This window comes from Sparassis crispa (assembly GCF_003851025.1).
Source record: "Sparassis crispa DNA, contig_000007F, whole genome shotgun sequence".
Lineage (NCBI taxonomy): Eukaryota > Fungi > Basidiomycota > Agaricomycetes > Polyporales > Sparassidaceae > Sparassis > Sparassis crispa.
The window spans coordinates 1,759,300-1,778,136 of record NW_020939754.1 but is presented as its reverse complement, the minus strand read 5'-3'; the positions used below and the strand labels follow the sequence as shown (position 1 = coordinate 1,778,136).

At 51.8% G+C, this 18,837-nt stretch overlaps 6 protein-coding genes across 6 annotated transcripts; 4 read left to right on the top strand and 2 right to left on the bottom strand.

Annotated features, from left to right (window-relative positions):
* Positions 1-2,913: 2,913 nt before the first annotated feature.
* Positions 2,914-4,995, top strand: SCP_0805940 (hypothetical protein; the record flags this gene model as incomplete). Its single annotated transcript, XM_027761182.1, has 10 exons — positions 2,914-2,957; positions 3,014-3,090; positions 3,142-3,196; positions 3,255-3,282; positions 3,327-3,503; positions 3,559-3,643; positions 3,701-3,788; positions 3,841-3,907; positions 3,962-4,258; positions 4,318-4,995. 10 exons carry the CDS (start codon positions 2,914-2,916, stop codon positions 4,993-4,995), a joined length of 1,596 nt encoding a protein of 531 aa, XP_027616983.1.
* A 520-nt stretch (positions 4,996-5,515) lies between these two features.
* Positions 5,516-5,917, bottom strand: SCP_0805930 (zf-CSL-domain-containing protein; the record flags this gene model as incomplete). Its single annotated transcript, XM_027761181.1, has 2 exons — positions 5,516-5,674; positions 5,735-5,917. The coding sequence occupies 2 exons, from the start codon at positions 5,915-5,917 to the stop codon at positions 5,516-5,518; spliced, it is 342 nt and encodes a 113-aa protein (XP_027616982.1).
* Positions 5,918-6,139: 222 nt separating this feature from the next.
* SCP_0805920 (Mitochondrial translation optimization protein) lies at positions 6,140-9,081 on the top strand (the record flags this gene model as incomplete). Its single annotated transcript, XM_027761180.1, has 18 exons — positions 6,140-6,215; positions 6,263-6,460; positions 6,511-6,566; positions 6,623-6,791; positions 6,843-6,917; positions 6,967-7,181; positions 7,233-7,335; positions 7,387-7,482; positions 7,616-7,765; positions 7,829-7,854; positions 7,908-7,935; positions 7,989-8,147; positions 8,206-8,283; positions 8,339-8,448; positions 8,509-8,558; positions 8,613-8,722; positions 8,771-8,928; positions 8,977-9,081. The coding sequence occupies 18 exons, from the start codon at positions 6,140-6,142 to the stop codon at positions 9,079-9,081; spliced, it is 1,962 nt and encodes a 653-aa protein (XP_027616981.1).
* A 188-nt stretch (positions 9,082-9,269) lies between these two features.
* On the bottom strand, positions 9,270-11,444 carry SCP_0805910 (hypothetical protein; the record flags this gene model as incomplete). The annotated part of the gene is made up of 11 exons (XM_027761179.1): positions 9,270-9,403; positions 9,464-9,885; positions 9,939-9,950; positions 10,004-10,042; positions 10,093-10,344; positions 10,395-10,583; positions 10,635-10,736; positions 10,792-10,829; positions 10,890-11,038; positions 11,092-11,253; positions 11,321-11,444. 11 exons carry the CDS (start codon positions 11,442-11,444, stop codon positions 9,270-9,272), a joined length of 1,623 nt encoding a protein of 540 aa, XP_027616980.1.
* Positions 11,445-12,231: 787 nt separating this feature from the next.
* SCP_0805900 (predicted protein) lies at positions 12,232-13,173 on the top strand (the record flags this gene model as incomplete). Its single annotated transcript, XM_027761178.1, has 4 exons — positions 12,232-12,403; positions 12,460-12,597; positions 12,649-12,819; positions 12,872-13,173. The coding sequence occupies 4 exons, from the start codon at positions 12,232-12,234 to the stop codon at positions 13,171-13,173; spliced, it is 783 nt and encodes a 260-aa protein (XP_027616979.1).
* A 1,847-nt stretch (positions 13,174-15,020) lies between these two features.
* Positions 15,021-18,530, top strand: SCP_0805890 (hypothetical protein; the record flags this gene model as incomplete). The annotated part of the gene is made up of 4 exons (XM_027761177.1): positions 15,021-15,682; positions 15,736-15,896; positions 15,949-16,348; positions 16,412-18,530. 4 exons carry the CDS (start codon positions 15,021-15,023, stop codon positions 18,528-18,530), a joined length of 3,342 nt encoding a protein of 1,113 aa, XP_027616978.1.
* Between the last annotated feature and the right edge of the window lie 307 nt (positions 18,531-18,837).

Sequence of the window (18,837 nt, the reverse complement as noted above, 5' to 3'; positions counted from 1 at the left end):
AAAAGAAGTACTCGCAAGAAAGCGAACTTGAATGAAGTGGGGGCCGAGAGGTACAAGTCGGCATCCGCCGCGATGATCAGACTCGGAGCATGTCAGTCTCTGTTTCCATATACTATAACTTGATAATTAATGGTCAGACGAAAAAAGACCGAACTGCGCAGTAACTGAAGATGCTCACGAGAAGTGCTCGTTCCTTGTTTCTCCGGGGAATTCTGGCATATTCAGAATGGCTACATCTCTTCCAGAGAAATTCCTGTAACGCTCTAATGTCCACCTTCATCGAAGATTGCGCTACTGTCCACGCGGGTCGACACGAAAAGTACACGTTGCGACAGGGCAGTTCGAACGCTTCGGCAGTGCAATAGATCGGCACTTTCACTCCGAGCAAGCAGCTGAATGAGTGTGGGTATTCAAGTCAGAGCGAGATAGGAGCCTTCTCAAGAGCTTCGAGAGTAGCCAATGCTTCTATGACAAACCAAAAAAAATGTAACGATGGTTCTCGTGGGGTAGAGAAAGCAAAGGTCGCGCCTTGGGACGAAATGGCAGACATCAGTAATTACATAAAGAAGCCCATAAGCGAACCTTCTCAAGCGGCTAATTACTGCAGGCTTCAAAACTGCCCCCAGACGTGTTATCAGCGGTGGTAGGTGCGAAACCTCCATTGTCTTCCTAATGCACCCGGTCAAAAATCGATGCGAATGTAGTCAATTCCCACCAAATCTGATCAAATTCTGAATGATATTTGTTCTCGTTCTGTGACAGTTGCCCACGTTTGAAAATGGCACGACTCCGTGAGTGACAGCGAGGATCATATCGTTAGGCCCCTGGTCAAAAAATCGAGCATAGGCGGCTTTTGGGCGCAAAAAAAAGCTCCTGATAGGCGGGGTAGCCTTCGCATCTCGCCGGGATCAGGGACATTGTGGATGCGAGCGGCCTGGTCTCGTACCCAGACGGTTATCTCATCGCACCCTACCACCGCAGCGGCGCAGATAACACGTCTGGGGCATTTGATAGAGGCCTCCTACTTTACGGTTAGCGCCCGCTAAGGCGCGGGCTAAATGATGGACCATGGGCTAGGTCTGTGCCGAATTAGGCAACTGTTGTGAATGTCTTCCTTCATCATGCAGGCCACAAACACACAAAAAAATCATCACTGTGTTTTAATGTTGTATATCCACATAGAAACATTTCACTACCCGCCATTTGAGCAGCCAAGGCAGCTGACTATGAGCATTTCCGACACCCCTTTGTGTCAGAGTAAACTCAGAGCCATCTCACAATAGTTTCAGAGGTTTTTAGAAGCTTACTGAATTCATAGAAACTCAAAAAATACATGCAAACTGTGAGCATTGGGCATAGAAAGCAAAAGTTGAGCTCAATGAGTGAGACGGCAAAGCCAGGTACAGAATTGAAGAAGCTGGGTGGCTAATGGGCGCTAACCGTAAGGTACGTGTTATCTGCGGTGGTGGGGTGCGATGAGATGACCGTCTGGGTACGAGACAGAGCGGCCCAGGCGGCGCGACTTGGTAGCACCAAGGTGCACGGTGGGGCCGCCACCCACCTGAATTTCGGGAGCGTTTGATTTCGCAGTCCGCAACGGAGCTTTTTGTAGGGGCCTATCGATATCGTCTTTGCTGGAAGGGCACCAATCGCTTTCGAATAACGCCGCATGAGGTGCTCTCCAATTGCATCAAATGCTTGCATTTCAGATGCTCACACTGAACTACAGCTGACACCCACAAGGATACCTGTGAGATTATGTTGAAAAATATATTTGTGCCCTACAAATTATTTACATACATAGGTACACATTTATTCATATCAGCATGCTGCACTGTGCATAAGGAGGCACCCTGTGACTGCCGCCCTGAACTTCCCCTGACGGGACTTAAGTAGGTCCGTATAGCGTAGGAACGGGTAGGAATACTCACCAAGTCGTGATTACCGGCATACGTGGATGAGCGTGCTCGGGTTCAAGCACTGCTTGAACTGCAGCACGCCTAGCCACGATTTTAAATTTGTTCCCGCAAGTAAACAAGTCACAACTAAGCAGGTGTTACGAAGTAGGAACATAGTAAAAGGATGACAGCATACCTGTTGTTCACACTTGACGTCGATAGGGTCACGGTATCGCCGCAAGGGTCTGAAGACGACACTGGAGCTGGACAACATTGCGAACACTGGCACATCATGTGGAATCGCGTAGCGTGCTCACCTCCCAGTCGATGCAAGGATGGATGGAGTGGGATTCCGGGAAGGAGGCAGTCAAAAGGACGAGACGAAAGTGAGAGCGGAGAAGGAGAGAGTGGGAAACAAGCAAGAGCGCCAGCACCCGTACGCCCGAAGTACGTTACCCACGCTCGCTTGGATGGTGCGATGAGACTCTGAGTGGTATAAAATTTTGAGATCCATTCCGGGGACGTTTGAGATGATTTAAGGCCATTGGAAGTTCTTAGTCGCTGCACGAACCTTGGTGTGAATTGGCAGAAATGAATGTTGTGGTCACACGCATCGGACAGTTGACCTCGCTTGCTCTCGTTACATGACACAGGTACGTTGCCTTTGCAGGCGTTCGACACAAATTGCTCCCATTTAGGACGATTTTCACCGGGCCTGACGAGTCGTCATACGATCAATGGCCTTTAATCTATAAATAATGAAGGAACATACAATAGCGAGAATTCCGTCTCCCGTCGCCGCACTTGTATCGTTAGGACCGCATCATCTACCATCCAGTTTCAGCACATCTTATCCGTACGCGAGGCACCATACGTCGGAAATTGCACAACATGTTGCGCTGCTTCTCAGGCTCGTTCTGACTCCGACAAGAGGTGAATTGAATTCGAATAGACCCAGACTCAAATAAAAGCTCACGGACGATGGCACTCCAGGCGTCGCGACCTGCAGTTCAGCATGACCGCAACCACCACCACCCCTTGGTCGTACTTCTGTATCAGGTATGTTTCCCACATAAACAAGCGCAACTCATGTTGATCGAATTTCGCCTGCAAAGACTGTTTCTGAAGCTGGTTCTCAAGATTTTCTACGGAAACATAGTCGTCGAGAATACGCACCTGATTCCAGGAGATAGTGAGTCTTGGTATATACCGTCGATTTGAAACAGTCGTGGCTTTCTCTCAGACGCGCTCTCCAGTATCTTGTGTGCCAACCATGACAACTCGATCACCGACGCTTCGTGAGTTGCAATGGGATTAATCAGAATGTACGTAGCATACTAACTTTCCTTACACTAGCGTACTTCTGACCTCTGTGCCTCTTGAGGTAAGCCACTTTGCTCACACGTCCGCTGGCTGAAGAAGTAACAGGCTCGGCTCATTCAGCGACGGAGTTTGCTAAGGATGACCGCGAAGTCAACTCACTTTGGAAAGAAATCCTTTGTAGGTTGGCTCATAGAGGCGACCGGCGCCGTTCCGGTCAAGCGACGAGTCGATTTCCCAGGCGCACCGGTTGACAATACAGACACAATGATCAAGCTTATTGAGGTATGCTTCCTGACATCTAAGTCCGACCAAATGTTGAATATCAGCTCTTTGCCAGGCATTAGAAGATGGAGAAATCATTGGATTCTTTCCGGAGGGCGTCAGTAGGTACAGTCCGGCATTGGCACCTCTGAAGTCCGGAGGTGTGTCTCGTTCGCTGCTTCCACCTGTTTGGCCAGCCCTCATCCTATTACGCTCAGTCTCTCGCATCGTTTCGCAAGTCTTGTCGCGAAATAGAGACAAGCCAGATTTTGAGGTTTCCATTCTACCTTGTTCGATAACTTACATGTAAGGCGACACTCTTTTCATCCCTATTTCGTGACCAACTAATGTTGGGCAGGCGAAGACAGCACTTCCGATCAGACGTCCTAGTGTCCTTCCAACCTCCGATCAAATTCAGACCGAAAGTGCGTATGTGCTCGCGACACGTGACATCTGGAAAGTTTCTCATCGTCGTACAGTACAACCCGGAATTGTTAGAACCAGTAGACTTCGAGTGTATTTGCAAACTCACCGGGATAATCCACGAACGTATCAGCGCGGGGACTCTGCACGCGCCGTCATGGAAGACGCTGCGCAGTGCGAAGACAGCGGCACAAATCTATGCACCTCTCGGCACTACGATCTCTTTGGGTGACCACGTCCGCATGGTGAAGACTTTCCTGGAGGCCTTCAAGGACGCCGGAAGCCATAAAAATGTCAAGATACCTGTTAATACAAACAGCAGCAGAATCATGCGGTTGGAAGACGCGCTCGAAGTAAGAATTAATATTCCTCGTCCTCGCCTGTAGCCTTACACCCATGCACTTGTTCGTAGGAGTATCAGGACCAACTATCGCGGTGGCACATCAAAGACGAATGTATCCACATACCTCTGTCACTGCGTGCCATCCTGTGCAAGATGACACTTAGCCTCATCTGGACGGTCCTCCTGCTTACATTGTGTCTTCCCGGCGTCGTTCTCTGGGCACCGGTCTTCATATCCACGGGGCTGGGTGCGCGGTGGTACAAAACCACAGGCCCGATGTCCGAGACGGAGGTTAGGATCGCCCACACGAAGCAGCTGCTCGGGTTCTTCTCACTATCGTCCGTTCTCCCTATCGCAATGGCCTGCACTTGTTTCTATTCCCCCGCAGCAGCGATGTTTGTTCCGCTGGTGATGTGGGTGACCCTCAGGTGGCTGGAAGACTCGATGGCATCTGCACGCATTTTCATCGCCTTCGCGTGCCTCCTGTGGATCGGTCCTGCGGAGCTCCACAGGATGACGCTCGTCCGCGAGTCTCTTCATCATCGCGTCATGGATTATGCCGAGAACTCGCTAGGACTGCCAGCCGATCCGGCGCGGCACTTCGCTGATAGTGTGGTGAAGGAGATGGTTCGGACGAGGGGATCCTGGATGAGCAAGTTACACTACTCCATCGGCGCGCGGAGAAAGAAGAGTTGGAACGAGAGCTTGAGGTTCGACGAGAAGGTCGATTATACTGAAGACGACTGACCGCGGCGCGCTCGTTGGCCGAGATATCTGCACCCTCCTTAGAGTATCTTTCATAATTTCCTATTATGCGTAAATGAAAGCTCAGACTACGTTAATACCGCAGGAGAATCTCCTTAATAGAAGGTGGGATACGTTGTACACACCGTTACGCGGTTCAAGACGCAGGTCAAAACAGACAATCATCGCCGACAAATTCGAACGCCGTCGAAGGAAAACCTGGAGTATGGCATTGGCAGTCGGTATGTCAGTGAAAGGTACGAGTCTGGAACGCCTGAGTATGTGCCGAATGTGTTGAAAAAGGGAGGTCAATCCACGTTATGGATAAAAGGGTTCTGTTGTGACCCTCGAAGCAAGATGTCAAGATCCGAATAAATCAACAGAGAGAATACATCATACTATCGATACAGTGGGAAATGCGATGGCATGGTACCCAATAGAATGGGAAAAAATTTATCCTTTGCAAGGATTTATCAGAATATATCATAAAAACTTTACGCACGCAGCCCACCAATCGGTACGACTAAGCCCCGACAAGAACAGGGCGCGGCTGTTCATCAGAGATGGTCAGACGCTCCATCGCGTCTTCAGAGTTGTTGTCGCTCTGTTCTTCGCTGTCGTCCGATTGCTCGCTCGCAAGCGCATCCTCATCGTCATCCGAGGGCTCATCCTCAAAGTCGAGCTAGACCGGAGAACTCAGATCGCTCGAGCTCATTGTAGCACAATAAGAATGATAGCTTACTGGATCGTACACCACTCTGATGATGAGGCTGCAACTTGGGCATATGGCAATGTCCTCGTAGTTTGCAAGCTGCTTCCGGGAGATTTCGAAGCGGTCTCCACAGGGACAAGGATAGTGATAGACCCGCTTTTCTTCATCCCATGCCATGTCTTCTATCTCTATCTCATCATAGTAGGCACCCATTGCGATGATAGCGTCAATGAAGCAGTGTGTCTTATGAAAGAGGGCGAATAAAGAAACAAAGTTTTCGGTTCGATGTGTATGTTTGGATCAGAGGTCGTTGCCAAACATGTTAGGATCAGAAGCTTTTGCCAAACAACCACCTGATCACATGACCATTTCACATGCAAGTTGGGACTTGCCTACTACATTCCGAGTCTATCCTCCTACTTAGATCTCTATTGGATGCGTCACCGTATATGCAACTTGTCTCTGCGTCGCACCTATACTTCATTAGCGTCCAGGAAGAACTTCTATGATGGTGCGTATCGACTATTCTCTAAACGAAGACTGCTGATAGACGATTAGTATGCGTTATCGGTGGTGGGCATGCGGGATGCGAAGCTGCTGCAGGGGCGGCACGTACAGGCGCACGGACGTTGCTGCTGACACAGAGACTGGACACGATCGGTGAACTCTCGTGTAATCCGTCCATGGGAGGGGTGGGAAAGGGCACATTGGTCCGTGAGGTCGATGCTCTGGATGGTGTCTGTGGCAAAGTAACAGGTATTAACCTTCGTTCCTATGCATTAATTGGAGTCTGATTATCAGCCCAGATAAAGCAGGTATTCAGTTTCATATGTTGAACCGTTCAAAGGGCGCGGCTGCATGGGTAGGTCATAACTCTTTCGTAAATGATTCCCGAATTTGCAACAGCAGAATGCCCAGGGTCCGCGAGCGCAGGTGGACAGAAAGCTGTACAAGGAGCATATGCAAGAAGCTCTCCACAGCCAGCACAATCTCCGTATTCGTGCAGCCAGTGTATTCGATCTCGTGCTCAACCACTTTGCTGGTTCAGATGCGAGTAATTGGGGAACAGTTGAGGGCGTAAGATTAGGTACATGCGTACGATCATACCCTGGACTTACAGCTGAAAGTATCATGATAGATTCTGGTGAGGTTATCAACTGCTCACAGGTGGTAATCTGCACTGGAACCTTTCTCTCTGGAGAGATACATATCGGTATGATGATTTCTTGGAGCTTTCCTTTCTCCGCTCATTGGGGTGTTAGGCCTGAAAACCTTTCCTGCCGGTCGAATGAACGAAGCTCCTTCGGTTGGGTTGTCGGGTTGTCTCCGCTCTGCTGGGTTTCAGCTTGGGCGCTTGCAAACCGGCACACCAGCAAGGCTGAAATTGGATAGCATTAACTTCAATGGACTGGAAGAGCAAAAGGGCGATGCTTTTCCCAGTCCATTCTGTTCCATGCACAGCAGTGTCGATAATGCCGTACGTTCTCACCTCCTTGGCCAAGATGTCGGAGCTCATTCTATATGTCAGAACCGCCAAATCTCGTGTTACAAGACCAATACAACCCCAGAGACTCATCAGATCATTCGAGACAATATACACCTCAGTGTTCATATCCAGGAAACTAAAAAAGGTTGTACTGTCTTGTTTCAGATGTCAGCCTCCCATATTAATTCACGTTAAGGCCCCCGATATTGTCCATCCCTCGAGGCGAAAGTAAGACGCTTCCCAGACAAGGCGTCTCACATAGTATGGCTTGAACCGGAAGGATACGACTCCGGTTTGTCTTTCCTTTTCAGTTGCATGGCGCAGCGGTCTGTCAAGCGTTCTCAGTTCTATTGCGGTGCTTGATAGCCCCCGCTTGCTTCCGCAAGACTCATCTTACATGTTATGACCTGATCGTGTCTACTCAGATCTCATCTATCCCAATGGGCTCTCGTGCAGCATGCCTGAAGAGGTGCAGGAGAATATGTATCGCACGATACCGGGTCTCGAGAATGTAGAGGTTGTAAGACCTGCATATGGAGTCGAGTACGATTACGTTGACCCAAGAGAGTTGAAACGTGAGTCAATGAAGTCCAATGCCGTTCTATAAACTTCTGAATCCATATCTTTCCTGTGTTTAGCAACGTTGGAAACGAAGCGCATTAAGGTATAGAGAACGCGTGTCGTCTGATAGAATTACTCACTGGATCACAACTCCAGGGTCTCTTTCTTGCTGGTCAAATCAACGGTAAGCGCTAAAATGATGGACGTTCCTAGCTAATTGCTCATCTGCAACTGCAGGCACCACAGGGTATGAAGAAGCTGCCGCTCAAGGCGTAGTTGCAGGTATCAACGCTGGCCTTGCTGCTCTCAGCCGTCCGGCGCTCATAATCTCGCGTGTGGATGGCTTCACTGGCGTAATGATTGATGATCTCATTGTCAAGGGGGCGCAGGAGCCGTGTAAGTGGCTCGCCCCGCTATACGCCTCTTGCTGATCCCGTTCCTCATGTTGTTGCAGACCGCATGTTCACGTCAAGGTCAGAGTATCGTATGTCTATCCGGAGCGACAACGCTGATTTGCGTCTAACTGAGCTTGGTAGGGCGACCTTTGAGGATCGATTCATATTGTCTTGACATCCCTTCTCGCACAGGTCGCAAAGCCGGCGTGGTATCAGATGAGCGCTGGTCGCGTTTTCTGTCCACCCGGGCTGAGATTGAACGACTTACGGAACACTTGAAAGGTCATGTCCTTACTCCCCATGTGAGTGTTATATTGTAATTAAATTTTAATCGTTTCATACTCATTCTTCCCGTTATCAAGGGCTGGCGCGAACTTGGCTTCGATGTCAACAATGATGGACTGCCGAGAAGGTTAGTATATACTCCGTCCGTCACATCTGAGTGTCAATTCATCATTGTATTCAGTGCTTATACCTTACTCTGTCATCGAGGGGTTACTGTAGACCGTATAATGAGTACGATACCCGGGATGGCGAAATTCGACCCTCAGCTTCTAGCGCGTGTCCAAACAGACAGTGAGTCCTGTCCTGCATAGCACGCTATTTTAACTCATGTAGCTGCAGGTATTTACAGATTCCATCTTCGTCGACAACAGGCAGATCTAGTCGCCTTCCACGAAGACGAAGCACTTGTCCTTGATCCACAGCTAGACTACTGTGCTGTTGATGGTTTGAGTTCTGAGGTGAAGGAGCGTCTGTCCATCGTTCGTCCCACCAGCATTGTGAGTCGCTCCTAGTGCATATGGTTGCGTGCACTCATGCATTTGTAGGGCGCCGCGAAACGTATGGAAGGCATGAAACCTACGGCGATAGTTACGCTACTGAAGTACGCGAAGAGGCCTTTGAAGACATCCGCACCGGAAATGGACATTTGATAATGCCACACCAATACTTTATTTTCACCAAAATACTTTAATACACATTAATGTCGCCTTCATGGGACAGTTTACCAGGTATGTTCAACGCCTTTGTATGGGCATCAAATGACATGCGAAGATCGAGATTGTGCTCAAGAAAGAACTCATTGCAATGACGACTGGACTTCGAAACATAAATATCAAAATCAAACGTCATTCTCTGCGTCTTGAATCTTGCCTCCGGCAAGCTCGATCTTCACGGGGGGCATAGTCGGATTCAGTGCTGTACGCCAATCAGGATCGTATGGCTGCGATTGCAGAAATGGGGACGGCGCCGCGTCTGCAAACGTGCGCTGAGTCAGTACCTCGAGCGACATACCACGTAGCCACGAGTGCGTACCTCCACCGAGCCATGGTCGGACTCCGCGACCGTAAGACAGCACGAGGAACATAACTCCTCTTCCCCGCATCCCAGTCGAGTCCATCTCGTCGAATATGCTCTTGACGTACTCCATTCCCTCTCCTGCATTGAGGTTCATTAAGCGCTCGATCTCACCGAGGACGTCGGCGATCAGGAACACCCCGCAGCGTAGGATGCGGAACTTAAGCCGCACCTGCGCGGAGGCCTTTGGGGTATACACAACTTCTTGGAAGATGATGTGCGTGCGCCCGCGACTGGGATCTCTCCGGAGCCCCAAGGCGTGGTGAAAGGCGGTTTGGTTACAGATCTCCAGCCAGGCGTGGAAGTCCTTCTCCTTTTGAGCAGCACTGGGTTGCGAGACGGCAAGCTTTGCAAGCCTGTCATGTAGCTCTGCCTTGTCTCTGGTGGTTGCACATCAGCAATGTACGAGGGAAAGGAGGATTCCTGTACTGACTTGCATCCGGCTCTAAGATCGAGACATGAGTACGAGGCCGGTCAGCCACAAAAAGGAATACTCACTTGTGATACGGCCAGTTCTGCTTCTGACACGCAGAGGAGCTTGGAGAACATGACGATGACGACGACCAACGAGCAGATAACGAACGCACCAGTAGTAGATGGTTTTGCAGCCACTGCACAGCGAGAGCTTCACGATGGGCTCTCTTGCACCACATTGTCTGCACTGCTTCGACAGCCGATGGACAGTCTTATCGGTGTGCTGACGATTGTCGAGCCACTCGGGCCCACCGAGTGCCTCAAGCACCGTACTTGGCTCCCCTGCAGGCATCAGCAGCTCTTGCATCAGGTTTTCCGGTAGGAAGTGGGGATTTTTGCGGAACCACTTGACAAGCCACTCTTCACTAGAAACTCATGCGTGAATGAGATCACGAGCATCAGCGAGAACACATACTGCTTCAGAGCCTTCTGCTCAAGACCATGAGAACGGTACACACGGGACACGAGCGCCTTTGCTTTAACGAGGTACAGTAATCCTTCAGGCGACGGATCCTCGACCTTTAGGACACGTTCCAGGACCGTCTGTGCCTCATTTTCCTCACCGTTACAAAGAAGAGCTTCGGCGTAGGTCACAAATAGGTCTCTGCCACTTTCTATCAGTTGTCGTGCCGTACACATAACGCGAATACGTCACCGATTTCCGCTGTATAAGTCGCTGCCGGAGGTACTCTTAACAACTTCGACGACGTGTTTCAAGTGCGTTACTGCATCAGCTGCACGGTTTATGGTTGGTTTTCTGCACAAGCCTCGAATCAGTCGTGTCGATGCACCTGTACGAAGGGGCGACCCACAGCATATGTATCGCAGCTTTGAATTTGGCATGCATGATCTTCCGGTTTCGTGCTCTGATTGAGTCTGGTACAATGAATATAGAGAGCGGTGAGCGCACCATCGCGTTCTTGGCGTACGCCATTTTACTGTCAGCAGTTCGTCGCGTAATGTGCCCCATGGCGCGGAGCTGAGCATCGGAACTCTCGATAAGCTCTAGGATGAACATCTCCAAGGCCCATACGCATTCTTTCAGTAGGTCGTCGGGAACTATGCGGCGCAGTATGGTATCGGCAAAGAGAATGCAAAGGGTGTTCACTTACCGTCGTCAGTATGAACGAAAAAGCTCCATTTGAAGAGGTTCGGGAGGAAATGATTGTATAACAGTCCGTCAGAGACGGGGTCGAGGATGACCTTCCCCGTACTCCCATCTGTCATTACTGGCGTGGATCTGTCACTACTTTGACTCTCCCTTAAAGACGGTGCTGAATACCGTAACACAAACAGCTTAGCGAGGACAGTTGTCCGCTGTAAGGAACTTTGGAGTCTCACCAAGCTCAGCATCCTCTCGCACGGATTGGATATCGGGCAATTGGACATTGGAGAATAAATTGGTCAGGACATATTGAACCCTGTATACGCCGGTGTGCGCTGCAGGTACGACGGAACCGTTCATGGTAAACGCCGCTGGGAGATTGAAATGCCAGGTGGTTCTCCTTGCTTCCTTACAATGCACCGGAAGTCAGCAAAAATGTAAACGGTATTTAGAACTGCAGTTGTTCAAAACTGCCCACGTTCTGTCTTCAAACCATCCACCTTGTTCTGTGGCTGGCGGCCCGCGGGCAGGAACGAAGACGATGTAGCTCACCTGAGTCAGTCCTTATTTCCGATTACTGTTCCCGTTGGTTGAACGTTTTCTGAGTCTTCTTGCGTTGTGCGAGAACACTTATGATAACAAAGTCTAAAGCAGTTTTCCGCCAAATTCGACTTGACGAAGATGGGAGACGCGTCGATCGAGACGCGTTTCTACTAATTTGGCAATATAAGCGCCAGGCGAGCGCCTCAAATATAATAAATATTAGCCGGCGCCAACTGAAGAGGACCAGTGCCATAAAAACGCTAGAATAACCAAAGTGATTGAAGGAGCACAGAACAGACGTTTTGTTACCCCTTACTGCAACTCAGAAAGTTGGGTATAAGTAGGTATTATTTCTGTGTATTTATGTTAATCTTTCACAGTCGCGGTGCTATGCCTCAAGCTCGTATCGGCGTGGACAGCTTCTAGCTCTGAAGTGCATCGATGCAGTGAAATAGCAAATCTGTTAAAAATGCAGAGACGTAGCTCAGTACGTACTCATGCAGTACTCATGTGTGCCATGCGTGCCAGATCTTTACAAGATCTTGACGAACCCTAATGACTCGTGTACGTAGCTCGGCGGTCTTGTAGTCCGACCACCACGACAATGACAGACTCCATTTCTCCTCATCCTATCTCTGAAGCCGTAGAAACAATTCGCGTTACTGTGGGCCCCGAGATTACAGCTACCCAGCTTGCACAATGCGCCGAATTGTTCAGCGAAAACTATGGTATCTGGGCCACGCACTGTAAGGATGTAAACCCTAAATACGTACCCGGTGAGCATTCTCAGTGGATGGACATCACGCGATGCACTGATTGTTGGAATACCAAGGTGATCGGGTGAAGAATACGGTTTCTAGGTTGAAGGCTCAGTGCTTGAGCGATCCCGAGCGCAGTATCTTGGTTACCCTCACGAAGGGTGATAAATTGATCGGCCACGCCTTCGCCACTTCTTGGGACTGCGGTGAAGGTTTGTTGTAATCGTAAATTACCTCTCGTCAAACCTTACCATGTGTTTTAGATGTGGTTGGATGGGTGACACAACTTGTGGTCGAGCGCAGCTTCCGCAGGCAATACATCGCAACCACGCTCTTACTGCGCCTCAAAAGAGATGCGTGGTCGGCTAAGCTAACAATTATCGGTTTGGCCTCGTCCCAACCCGCTTCATGTAGCGCTCTCGCCAAATTTAGTCGTAAGCACGATATCTTTCCCATCGGAATCATGATATTTGACGAGATCACTAGATGTTCGGATGGACGAAGTCGATACCGAATTCATCGCTCGGAAAGCTCGAGCAGTGCTTCAGACTTCGTCGGTCGAATACATCAAGACCGCTGTCCTTCGCGGCACTCTGTTCGGTGATGCACGCACCGATGGCGTGATCTCATCCGTGTCTACCAACTTCCCTGTCGACCATACTGAGCCCCAGGAGGTGCTGGACGAGTATGTGCGCAGGGGAGCCTGGAAGTTGGGTAAACTCCTGAAGAACGACGAGTTCCTGATTTTGATCCCAGTTTTGCCGTCGGAGCGTTTCTGTGCTGTCTGAGAGCGCTTTGCTACCCTGATATTATGTCCATGTTCGGCTTAATTGTCTTTATGGTCGGGTGTATCGATGTTATGAAGGCTTCAGGTTCGCCTGTCCATTGTGAGCTTCCACGTCCACTGGCACGCCCTACCAAGATCAATTTCCCTACTCCCGCTCTCCTCTCCTACACACAAAAAATGCATGCATACCTCGTGCTAGATGTAAAGGAAGTTGACCTCCCGAAGCGTGGTGGCTCAAACGTCGTGTGAGCCACGACGATGTCGCGAGGCGATTAACGCTACAGAGAGATGCTCGGCAAAGCGCGGTCGAAGCTGTCCCAATCAAGAAGGTGGACTTCCACTTATAGATGGGTGTGCCCTTCTCCCTGGCATCTGACGGTGTCGCGCGTTTCATTTTCTCAACTGAAACATTCGAACCCTAAGCCCAATTAATCTGGCTGAATCAGTGACAAAGGAGATCCTGCAGGATCTGCGACAGAATATAAAGTCTGGAGACAAATGAAACATAGCTGCCTTTCCTTTCCACCTACCTGCATGATCCCTGCCCAGCCTCCTTATGCCTCCCTTTCAAGTCCTTGCATCTCCTTTGTTGGACTCCAAAATAGGCTCAAAATCCTGGGAGGTCCGTCTCCGGTACACCGTCGGAACGGGAACAAAGTATAGGTGTATCAACCGATACCTGTCGGTAACCGTAATGATGAGGCCAGCAATGCGTATGACGAGCTGTTCATGCCTGAGAAAGAAACACAAGGCGTAGTTTGCGGTTACAGGCTACTACTCTGGAATTAAAACATCGGTGGCCATCGCAAGATTGACAGCAACGTGAGTGTTAACGACACAAGACGATTGACTGCTGCGTAGGCAGTGCGCACTGACCTCGGTGCGAGGAGCAGGTGGTAGTTGCGGGATGTCCTGCGCTCTGTATGCAGGTTCCTCCATTGCTACAACTGACTCCTTCGTAACAAACGTCTAGGAATAGACTGAAGTCCACATCGCGTGACGGGTCCGGAGTGTAGGCCATCGTCTATTTGATGCATTTCGTCCATTGCTTCAAGTATTCTGCTCGGAACACGGGAGGAAAGGCATCGAGACAGATGGGCCCTAACCGTACCTATCCAACAGAAATAGGCAGTCTATAATCCACTCTGATTGTTCATCGATGAGACAGGGGATAGACTCGCCGCATCCAGTGACAGAAAGCTCAAGGATGGTTGGAATCACCTGATGGCGGCTTTCGTGCAGAAGATACTTTTTTTCAGAAGGCCACGGGTTCCAGCTGGACGTCACCTCATTTCCATCAGACTATTCATTAGGCGTCGAAGCTGATTATCGTGAATGGACCCACGAATACAAACAGAACGTCAACTTACGGATCGGGTAGGTCTGGGGAAAATCGACATGGCAACATAGGGAGATTTCGATAAAAATCGCATCTTCATCGTCGACCACCACTCGGATAGTCGTAACAACTGATCTGCCTCACCTTCGTTTCCCTTCCTTCATTTCCGTTCAATTCTCGTCGCCGAAGTTGTCGTCGATTGCACGGAGGTATTTCCGGAAGCAATTTACGGGGACATCCGGACGCGCCGGCGGCTAGTACATATTGGTAAGTTGTTGATGGTCGACGTCGGCTTGCGCGTTTTTTGTCTGCTCGCCCTACACGAGGCTGCCCATCGTCACTGCGCACGAGGCTCTCGCGTTCAAGGTCCCAGCAGCTGCTGCGCTTTAGAGCCTGTGTTCAGCTCTGAGTGTCGCGCTCGCGTCTCCCGTTTACGCGTAACCTCATCTTATCTACACGGACTTTGCGTACTCTACTCATTTTTGCATGTTTGCATCTAATCAACGGATATGTCACGACAGTACGACTCCTCAACGCCTCCAGAGGACTACAGCCAAAATTCTTCTCCTTCGCGGCCGAGCTCTCGCGTGGAATCTGACCAGGCAGAGCAACAGCACTGCCGCCCTACCCCGGTTTCAGAACAACCGTCGTCTTCGGCGCAGTCGCCGCAGAGAGTGTCGTCGAGCTCCGAAGGATACCCATCTTGGCTTCCAAAACGGCCCCCGCCGCCAGCCCCCCGTTCGACCATACAGTCGTCTGTGGTGGGCATGTTCAGCGAACCCGGCCCAAGTAACGAATCCTACGTGGTCGGGCGCAAGCCGACTCCGAGATCGGTGCGTATCGTCAGCTTGCAGGGCTCAACAACGCAGGGTGTGGAAGATGTAAAGAGGCAGCGCGAACCCACGGACCAGTCGCGCGCGTTCTCCAACCCCGCCCATGCCCGCGTTTGGTCCCGCGCGACAAGCGCCGGCATGTCACCGACGCTCTTCTCGTCGGGTGCCTTCTCACATTTCCCTCGGCCCCGCTTCAACTCGATGGCACTCCATCTAGAGCTGCTTCGAAGCCCCTCCTGGAAAACTCGTCTCTGGTTCTTCCTGTTTCCTGTACTTGTTCTCGCCCACATCCCTCTGCAGACCTTTTTCGACTTCAATGCTGTATATATATTGATACTGTGAGTTTTTCTTTCTCGTCGACTTATCCTGTCTCACTGTGTTTTGCCTATAGAGTAGCCAAGCATCCGAATCCCGTTGCACCAGGCGTGCCAGGCTCTGGTCGGAATTGGGCGCTAGGCGCTGCCGCGTATATTGCTTGCTGGTTTGTCTGGATTGCTGTAGTGTTTATTGTGTATGAGCTGCTATACTCCTTCTACCGGCGTTGGAGAGTTAGTGAGTACAAGTATGGCTGCTTCGGGTCGCTTTTACTGATCCGTCCGCATAGAGCGACCGCTAATGTTCCCAATATACTTGTCCTCACCTGCTTTCAACTATGTCTGCATGACCTCGTACACGAACTTCTGCTTCATGTATCATATTCGCTCCTCAGCCTTTTCTGGCGAGCATGCCAACGTTCGCGATGGACTCGCCGAGACTGCATACTATTATGCCCAGAATTGGCCCACTGTCGCACTCCTATTGCCGCGTGCGGCGCTGTCGCTGGCCCTGCTGCTGGCATTTTCCTCCACCCAAGCGGATTATCTTGCTCTTGCCGATGCAGGCATCAGCCAACGAGATGGGGCATTCTTCCGCGCGAACGGAACGCTATCCGGGTACGCCCGTGGCGTGCTCATCGCTAATGCCGCATGGACGGCATGGCGGATCCTGGTTCTCTTCTTGAGTCTGTATGTCGATAGATCTCCGCGGTATACCTTGCCGGTGATATGTTCTGATATACCTTCTTGCAGGATTGGCCTCTGGATTTTCAGCGGACACGGCTGTGCCGGTCTGTGTGGGCCACGATACCGCTGGGAGGAGGAGGACGCGGAGAAGACGGTTACGGCGTTCAGCGGCGAGGACGCTGCGGATATGGATGCGCTGCCGTGGAGCTGGAAGGAGTGCACGCTCCTGCGCATCAAGGACTCGTATGACTTTTGCATGACGCTCAAACCGCCGCGCTCGAGCTCGGGCGTCGCACCGAAGGAGGGGCACGCAGAGTCACCCGAGGCGTCCATGCCGTTTGAGGGCATGCAGCAGGTCTTTGCGGCCGCGGGTCTCCCGTCGGGCCCGCAGCCTGCGCGCCGGCCCGTGCTCTCGGACAAGTTGTTCGAAAGTCCTGTGCCGATGGGTGCAGAGCTGGTGGAAGAGAAGAGGAGCCAGGAGGCTGGGGAACCGGAGGGTGGTGTCGCTCCGCCTGCTGCTGTTGTACAGTCCAAAGAGCAGCTCTCAGCTGATCCATCAGGGCCGTTGATGAAGCTGCCGTATCCGTTCACGGGGTATGGCGCGCAGGTCTCGTCTCAGGATGTTGTGCCTTTCCCGCCTTCGCCGGAGCCTGAGGAGGGGGTCGAGGTGCCGATTGAGGGTGATGACGAGGAGGATGGGGAAGAGGAGGAAGAAGAGGAGGGAGAGGAGGACGAAGAAGAGGAGGGAGAGGAGGAAGAAGAGGAGGAGGAAGAGGAGGAAGAGGAAGCGAGTGAGGAGAGACGCACTTCCGGTTCTATGTCCAGTTTGGGCCGCCCGGTCGCCTCGCGATATCCCTTCCAGTTCCGCAGACCGCAGCGCACGAGCATGTCTTCTGCGTCTCGTATGTCGCCGCCCTCACACTCTACACCTCACTCAGCGCATTCTCGCTCAACGCAGACACATTCTACACAGTCGCGCTCCACACAGTCGCGGTCAACACAGTCGCGATCAACACACCATTCGCGATCGACGCAGTCGACGGGGAATCGGGAGTCAACGGACTCACCCTTGTCCCTCGGAAGCTCCAACGCTCCAAGCCCGCTGGCATCCAGCTTCAGCGGCAGCGTCATGCCGATGCCGCCCAGACATCCGCAGGTGGAAAGAAGAGCGAGGGCGCGAACTGTTCCTGCTCCAGGCACTCCTGGTTCCGCCACTCCGAGCTCTCCTGGATCGCCCTCGCCAGTGGTCTTCCCCGCCCGGCCTCGTGCACGCACTCGAACAGGAAGTGCAGCGACGGAGACGTCTACGACATTCGGACCCGTACCTGTCCCTGCGGTCGATACTGACAACGAGGGCTATCACGAGGAGTCTCTCATGGACGTGCCAGAGGCGGAGGGTTCGATAGAGGAGGCAGAGCAGCACGACAGCGTCGGTCTACTTTCAGCTGGGCCCAGCCCGCGGCAGTCGCTCATCAACCTGCGGCGGGGAAGCAGCCTCTCCCAACGTCGGGCGAACGGCTCACGATCACGATCTGGTACGGGATCGAGATCAGATTCGCGCTCGCGTACTAATTCAGCGCACTCTCATTCGGAGTCGGTGCGCTCGCGGGCGCAGTCGCTCATACACTCCATCGGTGCAGCTTCCCGGTCATCGCTGGACCTCGTGCGGTCGCGCACGAATTCCATGCAGCGGCTGTCCGACTCGCCGTTTGACTCGGCCCAGTCGGACGCGGTGCTGAGCAGTCCGGAGAACCACACTTTCGGGCATCCGCTCAGAGAGCAGTGGAGGAGAGAGGAAGCGGCCCAGGGGATTGAAGATATTGCCGAGGTCCCGGCACCACTGGAGGAGACTCAACCTGAGCCTGCTGCAGCGTCGGGCTCAGACATCGGGGAGGGCTCCCAAGGGCTGCAGACCGCTCTGTCCACGTTCTCTAGCGGCGCACCGTCGGCGCCGCCATCTGAACGGAGCGTCCATACTGAGCGACTTGGCGTGCCGATAATTGGGCATGGACAGGTAGATGAAACGAGCCAGCCAGACATCAGCACGGCGAATCAGTCATTCGTGACAGCTGCGCCGACTGTTGAGGGTACGACGACTGACTCTTCTGGTCAGACTCCTCCGAGCTGGGGAGGTACAGACATTGAGCGCCAGTACGCCCCAGGAGGAATGGGGCGGCCGATGTGATCGCTGCTTCCTGTAGAGACGTCTGCAGTCTCTCCTGAAGTGAATTGGCTCTGCTCCATCTCGCTACGCCGCATTGCTTTGCTATCTTGTGTTTATACTTACTATTCCTCGGATTCCCGTGCAATATTCTCGTTCATAGACCATTTGCATTATTTCCCTATTTCAATACCCCACGTCTTAACCTCTTCTATCCTCCGACTTCCTTGCGATACCTACTTCGTTGGGTCGGGCCACTTGGCCTAGCACTAATCGTACTACTTCCATGTTCCGAGTTCTTCGGTAACTTACGAGAATAACAGCAGATCGA